Below are 10,201 nucleotides of genomic sequence, written 5' to 3'. Positions count from 1 at the left end.
TATGTGTAAAGGGAAGAGCTGCGGCACTGCAAAGCTGCAGGAGCGGAGCGCCGGCTCTAATCTGTCGAGAACGAGGCGTGAGGAGATGCCGGAGCCCTTAACAAAGGCGCTTTTCTGCCCCTGTGCTGTGAGCGCTGGCGGAGCGGCAGCCCGCGAAAAGGAAGAGCCACAGCGAGATTCTGTCGGTGCCAGCTTGGGGATAGTGAGACGTGAGCCCGGCAGGATGAACAGAGCTAAGAGATGTACGGTGGTAAAACGGGACAGAGCACCTGCAAAATGTGCGTGGCTGGAGGGTCTTGCTTGAACTAAGCAGGGCTGTTGGAAAAACTTGTCCTGAAGGTAATATCTAGATTAAAAAAAAAACCACTTCCAAACTGTCTTCCCCCCCCCCCCCCCCAAGTGCTTCATAAAATAACTTCTAAAGGAAGCTGTCAGGAATAAAAAGCGTGCTTGTGTTTTCTAAAACTAATCTAATCTTGCAGCCCTCATCAGTTCTAAGTGAACAATTGAGTTGAGTGATGTGACCCTATAAGAGCAAGACACCTTTAGGCATTTACAGTGTTGTATTCATTGCATCTTTACTAAAAAGAATAATCCAAAACTGTCTAAATAGCAGCAGAAACCATGATAATTTAGTTTCTTCCTTGTTAAATTAACCGGAATCTTGGGTTTTGTACATTTAGAAAATATTTTTAGCTTGGTCTCCCAGTTTATCTGTAAAAAAAAACAACCCTGCAAACCAGTACTGATTGAAAGAAAGGAAACAGTGTAATGAAGCCCACTGTGAAGGTATCCAACCTAATACAAAAGTAAACATCAGTTGGTTTTTATGCAGGAAGAGTAAAGCAGTTTGTAACCACTGGCTGACCCTTTAATAGAATAGGTAGGATGTTAAGCTATGTATTAAAACAACAGCCTAATATGTAATGCCTGATGAACAAACCAAAAAATAAGATTATGGTATTGTCTATTCAAGATGATGAGTTACAAAGAGATTTTTGAAAGGCTAAAAGGCTTTCTGAAATATTTTTACTTTGGAATTATATTAATCTAAACCTAAAATTTAATGTGAACTTAGTACTTTGAGAAGCTCTATGCTGTCTAATAAAGCATAGGGAAAAGCAGCTCTTTCCAGTGTATGCTATAAAGAAAGGACTACGTAACTTGGTTCTCTATTGTTTGTAACTAATTATAAATACCTTTTTTGTTTTGTACTTCCCTTTGATACGCTCAGTGAATGTACTTTTCCCTAACTGTAGGTGGCGTGTCCACATTCTGCTTGTGTATTCGGGTGTGTTTGCTTTGATGTGCTTGCTGGCTTGTTTATCTTTTAAACTTGGAATTTAGCAATAATGTTCTGAATCTGTAGAATACACCCATTTGTCCTTACCATTCTCTTTGAGGCATCCTACTAGGAAATATATTTACTGTGGCAAAGATTGCAATATTTTTTCAATGTGTCACCTCCTGTTGTATTGTTGAAACTCTGAAGCCTCCTGAAGTGTTCCACTGACAGCTCTGCTATCTGCATGTGTGCACCTGTTGTAGGAACAGGTATGGTCTCAGTACATCAGAATATGTCATGGGCCTCTTTGAAATGCAAGTGTTTGCCAGAAGATCCTTTGAGACTAGTATGTAAAGACTTAATGTATATAGAATTTTATTTTCTACCTTAAGGATTTGGTCTTCTTGAGAATCAAGATTGGGGTAGAAAATGGCAATGATGACTTGCCTCCGTGGCTGTATCAGAAGCACCTTGCAAATCTGAATATTTACAAATTTGAATGTTTATTAGAATTATCATACAGTTAAAAGGAAGTTCTTGAAATGATGATGTGTAAATCGTGTGAGAATTTTGAGGTTTTTAATGGTCATTTAATTTCTCCCATATTCTTAACACCTAGACTGGAGCAGCAGACACATCTTGAAGTGTTCATACTAGGCGACTGATTTACAGGACTTTTTGGGCCAGTACACTCCTAACAACATTAACCAATTATTTCGATGGACCACATGCAACATTAAGGCTTTGGAGGTTAGTTATTTTTATATAAATAAGGGGGATTTATATATGATTAAAACCTGTGTTCTGATGCTGATCCAGAAGCAATAGCAGCAGGGTAATATAAGCTTTGCAGGATCTGTAGGATTGCTGAATTTAAGTGAGCGGTTCCACATCAAGAACCTGGAGCACGTTCTGAAGTTGGGTTACTTGTCAAAACTAGTTTGTAGTCAGTGCTAGCTTTGAGATCTGTAACGCTTACCTTAATTGAAGAAATAGTTGTAGTTTCTTGTGTAACATTAACTAGTGACTCATTTCTAATTGTAACTTAAACATACACAATTTCCAAGTCAAAAATATCTCGGCCTTTTGGTTTTGTAGGTTCTCTTGCAGCTTTCAGTCTTGTTTAGTCAATACTGTTGTAAATGTCTGCTTGTTTTCAGTTGCTTGCTAGAAATTATAAAATTGCTGTTCCAATAAAAGAGTTACGATGTTAAGGATAGCAGCTAATGCTGTTAAGTCTTGAACCCATGACTTGTGGCCTGATCAGAAGTCTCTCTTACTGCTTTATCCTGTAAGGTAATAAACTGTCAGCTGTGTTCTTGCTGATGTGATTAATTCTTTTCACAAAAACCAGCATAAAACATTACATAAATAAGGCACTCAAATGGGAGAGGAGGAGGAGTAAACATACACTTAAAAGAAGTTAATAATCTCAATTAACAGGGGACTATTCATCAGAGTAATACCTCATCAAGTTATAAAGGCCTGTTCAGGATGAACTGGTGTCTAAAAAATCAAGTGCTCTAAGATGTAACTAGGTGCCAGTGTAAAGAAATCTTTCTTCTTACTCCCTTTTGCCCATTTCTTGACCCCACAATATGTTGATTTGCATAAGTGCACACAAAGATCATCCTTTTGCTGCCAAAAGTGTCTTCTTCCAAGTTGAATAGTTGCAAAATACAGTATTCCTTGCTTGCTGAAGTTGATGCAGTTTAATCATAAATGAAGTTGTATTGCATAAACTTGCTGGTGGAAAGCATAGTTGGTTGTGTCTCTTAAAGTCTACTACAGAATGCTTCGTGACCGTAATCAAAGATGGACAGCTGCTTTTGGTATCTGGGCCAAATTCCTTTGGTAGTAATTATAGCTGGCTTCCAGTTTCTCATTTTAATATGATTACAAACATATTTTTCACTTCCTGTCATGCAACTATTAATCATCTCTATCACACTATGCAGCTGTCCAAATTCTCTGCAGTTGTAGATTATCTGCCTGGGAGGCAGTTTCTTTATGTAGACAGAAGCACTATGAAGCATGATACTTCTCAGTGTTAGTTGTCATGTATGCTGCGTGTAATGTTAGAGGCTTGTTTGACTTAAACCAGAAAAAAACATCCACCCTGACCCCTAGGAGGAATATTTTTGGGGGTCTATGCCATTGTTTATCTGATTCTGAGTAAAGTCCCACCTAAAGTAGCAGGCCAGACTTTCAGCTACTTTCAGCCTGTCAGAAGTGTAGTATTCTGAATTATTTGCCTATTCTCCCCCAGCAACTTTGGTGTTTGCTTCAGAGCTGTTACACTCATGCAGTCCATTTGTGGGAGGAAGCTAATTGCTAAACCTCACTTGTTGGTGAGGTCACGTGGGGGATGGTAACCTCATGAGATGTTGAGACCTTCCAAGATTCTGACAACAAGCAACTTCAGGGGTTACTGTGGAGTGGTCTTTTAAATATAACCAATTTACAGACTGTCTCTAACACAATTATTAAGGTATGAAAAAGCAGAAGGTACAAAACTTTTTTGCAGAACAGGTGTAATTTGTTAATAACTGTACGATTCTGCATGTCAAGCCAGATCCTTTCTGTAAGACCTTTTTAAGAAAGGCAACTACTTGTTCTTCATTCACAATATAATGATCATTATCTGACTTTTGAGAAAGAAACAAACAAAAAAAAAATAAGTGCTGGTTTTATGGGAAGTGTATTTTTGTCTTTCTAGATCTTGTTTACTGTAGCAGCTAAAGTGCATCAGAATGCCTCTCAATGATGACCAGAACAGTGATTCAGATTCTTCCCGCCTCTCTGAAAGCACAGTTTCTTCTAGCGACTCTGAATACTCAAGACAGAGCTTTACCAGCGATTCCTCAAGCAAACCCAGCTCCCCAGCATGTAAGCATATTTCAACCCTGCTTGCATTGTGCGCAGATAGATAAGGCTAACTTATCTCATTTCTCTTTGCTGTCGTGGGTAGAGCCTGGGATTCTGACTCTCTGTTTAAGAGTATTAAGAGAAAGGCATGGCTTTCTCTCTGCTGTGAAGCAGTGCGTCTCGTGTGTGGAACACCACCAGCAGCTGTATCCATGGGGGTCTCCCTGTGCACTCCTTCCCTTCAGAAAGTGTAAGAAAAGTGTGCCACTGTGGATGTCCTAATCTTGAGCTAATCTTGACCTTGGTAGTAGTCTCCTACTCAGCCAGGTACAGCTTTGTGCAAAGGGTGGGTTTCTTCTGTTTGTTCTGTACACTAAAAAATTAAATCTGTAACTTAGAGGTTTATAATAGTACATGAAGTTACGTGAAATTCGTCTCAAATTCGCTCTTTTTTCTTTCATAAGTACTAGGATCAAACAGAAAACACACATTTGCACAAGGAAGGTATTTTGAGTAATAATGGTGAAGGTGTGCTTTATGTTCATGTCTGTAAGCATTCTCAGACCATGCATACTTTTCAGTGTCTATGTAAATGAAGCTGTACATCAGAAGCTTGTTAGTGGAACTGCAGTTGGCAGCTGGCTTTTTGTCCTTCTTTATTACCAGTCTTCAAAGGTTTAATTCCAAATACTAAATTAACTGACAGAGTTTTGGGGTTGAGAGACTTTAGGACTAATTTACTCTTGCTTTCCAGTGAACAGGTTCTGTTATGTTGTTAATACCCTTTTGTAAAAAGGGAGTGTAACTTATGATGCATCTGCTATGGAACATAAGTGAGGAGTTCTCAAGTCACCAACTTCAGAACCTTCTCTACAGGCAATGAAACCACAGTATAGCTATTGTGTGCTCAGAATTATAATAGACATCTGGTGTCTGTTATTGACCGTGCTTTTGGTCTGGTGGATTTTACAGAACAGTCAGTAGGAAATCTGTGGAATGCAAGATCCTGTTTTAAATGAGAAAAAGATGCCTTAGTTAAGATGCATAAACATGAAATTACTCTTCAAAGTGTTGTGAGGCTTGTGTGGTATTATCCACACACACCCCCCTGATAAGCTGGGAGTTTCCTGAGTTAGTGTTTTGAGAAGATATAAAGACCTGGTAGTCCTAAATTGTTTCTTCTAGAGTACTAGAGTCCAATTAGCAAGCAGTAGAATTTTCTACATTTTAATATTTCCAGTCGTACTTATCAACTATAGATACTTGGCTTGAATAAATCTTGTTTGTTCCAGCAGCAAGCCCTCCCAAGATCATTACATTTGATGAACTGATGGCAGCTGCAAGAAATTTGACAAACTTGACTCTAGCTCATGAAATTGCTGTAAATGCAAATTTTTGCATAAAGCAGGAAGACTTACCACAGAACAGGTAAGAGCCTGAATTTTGCAAAAAGCAGCACTGGGGTTGGGAAGAGAGGAGAAAGGAATGGAGCAGAAAAAAAAGACCCACCAAAACAAAAAACCCAAACAAACCAAAACACCTTGAAAGGCTGCAGATTTTATCTTGGACCTCCAGGAGTCACTGTCAGAGCTGTCTTTCTTGGAACAAGCGTTGCAGTCCAGCTGAGTTGATAACACTGTCTTGGAGCATATTTTTCTGTCTTTAATGTCATGTGGAAGATAAGAGGCTAATGCAGTATGAAAGCCCGTAGTGGAGATGAGCCTGTTCTGTGCAGTTCTAAGCCCTGTGGAAAAGATGAAACGGTGGCCTTCTGTGCAGTTGTATCTAGTAGCTGGTTGGTGCAGTAGTGGTGTGAAGATAGAGTGAATTGTGAAGATAGCTCTAATATTAGCCCCAGAAGCAATGCGAAAATACCTGGAGATCCAGAGGAAGTGAGAAGTAACCTCCCTAATGTAGGTAGCTAAACTGTTCTTGCTTACAGACATATCTGACTTAAAAATTACCCTGGTCTTCACTTTAAGAAAATGTACATAAAAACCAGGTTTTTAATTGTATAAGTCCCTTAAACTCATAATTGGTTATATGACAAAACAGTTCTTTGAGAAAGCCTTAGTACATGACATACCAGGTTAGGACAATGAATACAAATTTGATAAAGAAAAAGGAAAGGTAATATCTCTTTACCTACATCTGAATTGCGAGCACCACTTCATAAAATACAGGTGTTTTAGGAAAGACTTGTCAGTCTAGACTGCATTTTGGGAACTGATGATCCACAGCCCAAGAAAGATATGGTTGCAGGGCACGACAGCTGTTGAGGTGGTGTGTGTTTCCCAGTGAGTGATTAGGCTAATCTAAAACACCTTTACCAAAGGTGAAAGCTAGTTGGGAGTCTTTTCTTTATCTAATTGACTTACTCCACAGCTTTGCAGGCACAGTGAAACAAATTGTACACAAAGCATTTTGGGATCATCTGGAATCAGAACTGAATGAAGATCCTCCAGAATATGAACATGCTATCAAGCTCTTTGAGGAAATTAAGGAGGTAATGTTCTTCCCCTCCTGCTCCTCAGTATTGTTTTGTCAGCTTAAGTCTATGTCTCTTACTTCACTGAATAGTCTGTTAACTCAGTCAAGCTGACACCTTCAGGTTCTTTCTTTTAAGATGAAACCATGAGTATTCAGAACTGCAAATAGGTGTTTATAGTATATTTTTATTAACCATGAATATGGCCACAAACACACAGTGGCATGTCCACTCAGCTTTTATTGCATGATGGTTACTTGCAAGTCAGCTCTTTTCTCAAAGCTTCATCTCTATTAACCTCTTTCCAACAACATACTATGGGCATGGACAGGAGTATAAACCTGACTGCTTCTACTTAAATAGACTGTATTGTTTATGATCATTGCACAAGGGAGCATGCAAACCTTAAATCTGGACACAATACAGAATCTTTCAAAATTTTAAGTTAGTAAATGTTTGTTTTACAGGGCAGCCTCACGGTTTTTGAAGAAGTCTCATTGTTGATGTGCTTTCTGGTTTACTGTCTTAGAGCATTTTTGCAGAATTTAATAGTCCTTTTTTCCTGCTACCTTAGGTCATGTTCAGTCTTAATGTGTCTTGTTATAGTCAGTCAGCTAAAAACACTTTACATTAATATTAAAACCTTACTTCAGTGTATTTGCACATGGTTTGGTTTTTATTGATAAGGTTTTCCTTTTTTTTTTCCTCCTACTTTAGATTCTTCTTTCCTTCCTGACTCCTGGAGCAAACAGGATTCGAAATCAAATTTGTGAAGTTCTAGATACAGATCTTATAAGACAGCAGGCTGAACATAATGCTGTTGATATTCATGGGCTAGCTAACTATATAATCAACACTATGGGAAAGTTATGTGCTCCAGTAAGAGACAACGATATAAAACAGTTAAAAGCAACTGACAACATAGTAGAATTACTGAGGTTGGTATTCAGGTGGTTTTGTATTTTTAGAGGAAAAATTTCTCTGAAAGAGTATTGGGCAATGGAAGAGAGGGGTAAAGGCTTAAAAAGTCTTAAATTGTGTCAGTTTACAAAACCTGTTTTCAAACTATAGGAAAACTTATTTTTATACTAAATCATTAAAGAGGAGGAGCTGTGACACACTGACCAGAGTATTGTGTGTATCTTACTTTGTAATGAAATGGGTAGAATACCTAGATCAGACATTACCAGCTCTGAATATCTAAGCCACTGAACAACAAAAAAAGCACTTTTGCAATAATCTGTTTTGGAGATTGCTTTTTTTTTTTTTTCCAGTCTTGTTAATCCTTATAAAATTTAAGCAGCACACTTTTACTGTTCCTTCTTCAACTGTTTATTGCATGCTTCTTTTAGGAGGCCAAACTTTGGATTTAAAAATCTCTTTAGTAAAGATCTTATTACCTGAACTTGAGTAAAGCATTTGTATAAAAGGGCAGAAAGCAGTTTATGACTCTTCAGAAAAATGAAATGTAAATGGTAGTTGTTTCTCTTCTGTTCTATTGTAACTTGGATCATATACAGGGACCAAAGCAACAGGGTCAGAAGGATGGTTTCTCTTGGTGCTATTAGAGTGACTGAATTAAAACCTGTTAATTTGTGCTGAAATGTACTAGTTGATATAGTTCTTGAAAACCCTTCTCTTTCTTTTATGGGTTGTAGCATTTAGTGATTATACATATTTGCCCTGTTTTCTGTAACTTTACGCCAGGCCTTATACACGATACTCCTTCAAGTATCCTGCAGGTACCTATTACACTGAATTACCAATGAAAGTTTACTTCTCCCAGGACTGAAATTAATGTGCTAATGTAGGTGTTCCTCATGTGTGCTGTTTAAAACCAATAGACTATTGTAATTGTCAAATTTTAAACTCCTCCTTTCAGGCAAATATTCCGTGTTTTGGACCTGATGAAAATGGATATGGCTAATTACACAATTCAAAACCTTAGGCCATACCTTCAGCGTAACTTGGTTGACTACGAAAGAACAAAATTCCAGGAAATTCTTGATGAAACACCAAGTAGGTATCAGGCTATATTTAATTTAAACCTTGCTTTAAAAAAAAAGATGTTTAAAAACACGATATAAAAATAAAAAAATCTATCAATTACAGTTAATTTGGAGGAAAGCTTCCTGTTTCTTGTCTGGATCTAACTAACTCAAAAATCCTGCAAGCTACCAATGGGCAATTGCTTAACGTGCTAGAAAGTATGTTTAACTATAATCTGAGGTACTTTCAGACAAATTTGTACTTGCTAAATTGGTTGGTATCTGAAAAACAAACAGTGGTTCTTGCTGTCTGGAGGCAGAAGCTGTACATACGTAAAGGTGAGACTATTTTTTTTGTACACAGCAAATCTGTTGTCATTCTGAAATAAACATGTAAAACCAGTTAGTGTGCCTGAAAGTTGGAAGGGACGGGGTCAGTTTTTAATGAACAAAAGGCAGGCTTTGAGGAAAACTTCTTAGGCAATGCAAAGTCAACTTGATCCACTATTACGGGTTGTGTAATACAGATAAACAGTCTTCAGGAAAATGTATTTTCCAAGAGGAAAAAGTAGACTTACTGACATCTGGAGCAGGGGCTTCTGAAATGGGAACCCTGAGCCACTGATATGGCCTGCAGTGTTTATATATGCAGCCTGGGAAAGAACTATTTAAAAGCATTTCATTTACTGTTAATAGAGTTTATCTCCCTTCACCTCTGCTTTCCAGTCCCATACCTCCACTATTAAGTGAGCCCCTTGAAAAATGGGAAAAAAATACATTGGGAACTTAGACTTTGAGGCTTTTTTTGACACAAAAATCTTGGCTGTAGTCTAACAATTTGTTCTTGGGTTTGTACAAGCTAGCTAGAATATTAAGGTGGCCCATGGAAGATAAACAGTGAGGGAGAGAATTTGTGTGAAGACTCAGTTGTCCACTATGTTTAGTCTTCAGAAGTTCAATACTCTTGTTTATGTATACAGCTGTTTTCTTCAAGCTACTGCTTATTTTGATGAAAACATGCAGTAAACCTGTGCTGATTTGCAATGCTTAGGTGCCCTGGATCTCACAACAGAATGGATAAAGGAATCAATAGAAGATGAATTGTCATCTGTTTCTGATGAATCCTCATCACCCTCTGGTGCTGATAGTAGTTCTAAACCAATTATTAGTCCTACACTGGTGCTAAATAATGGCTACTTGAAACTGTTACAATGGGATTATCGCAAAACTCTTCCAGAGGTAAGAAGTGTATTTGTGTCTTCAGATTTCTAGCTACGTGAAAACAGTGGGGTGGTATAATAATCCTGCTGTTGGTGACAATAGGTGAAGTATTCTATTGCACTTATTAAATCTCTGAATAGTGGATTTGGAGAGTATGTGCTAGTCTAGTCTGAATGGGCAAGTCAACAACCAGAAAAGAACAATATACAAGTGTTCCCTCTCTCCAGTCATAGCTCACCAGCTGCACCCTAAGAGCATTCTTGGCCATGGTCAAAGGCTGGGCCTTGTACTAACAGCACTTGGCTTTCTGAATCTTTGAGAGAACTGACTGTAGCATCTTGTTTTCCTAAC

The 10,201-nt window shown here is 38.1% G+C and overlaps 1 protein-coding gene across 1 annotated transcript in view; it reads left to right on the top strand.

Annotated features, from left to right (window-relative positions):
* The first annotated feature begins 4,011 nt into the window (after positions 1 to 4,011).
* TCP11L2 (t-complex 11 like 2) overlaps positions 4,012 to 10,201 on the top strand; it is a 9,285-nt gene continuing 3,095 nt past the window's right edge. The window contains exons 1-6 of the mRNA XM_010173658.2: positions 4,012 to 4,174; positions 5,446 to 5,581; positions 6,539 to 6,659; positions 7,359 to 7,579; positions 8,524 to 8,660; positions 9,681 to 9,868. Of these exons, the coding sequence (XP_010171960.1) occupies positions 4,039 to 4,174; positions 5,446 to 5,581; positions 6,539 to 6,659; positions 7,359 to 7,579; positions 8,524 to 8,660; positions 9,681 to 9,868 (939 nt within the window). The 5' untranslated portion in view covers positions 4,012 to 4,038. The remainder of the gene's footprint in view (positions 4,175 to 5,445; positions 5,582 to 6,538; positions 6,660 to 7,358; positions 7,580 to 8,523; positions 8,661 to 9,680; positions 9,869 to 10,201) is intronic.

Source organism: Antrostomus carolinensis, unplaced genomic scaffold (genome assembly GCF_000700745.2).
Source record: "Antrostomus carolinensis isolate BGI_N321 unplaced genomic scaffold, ASM70074v2 scaffold31318, whole genome shotgun sequence".
Taxonomy (NCBI): domain Eukaryota; kingdom Metazoa; phylum Chordata; class Aves; order Caprimulgiformes; family Caprimulgidae; genus Antrostomus; species Antrostomus carolinensis.
This window is presented reverse-complemented; position numbering and strand designations above follow the sequence as displayed.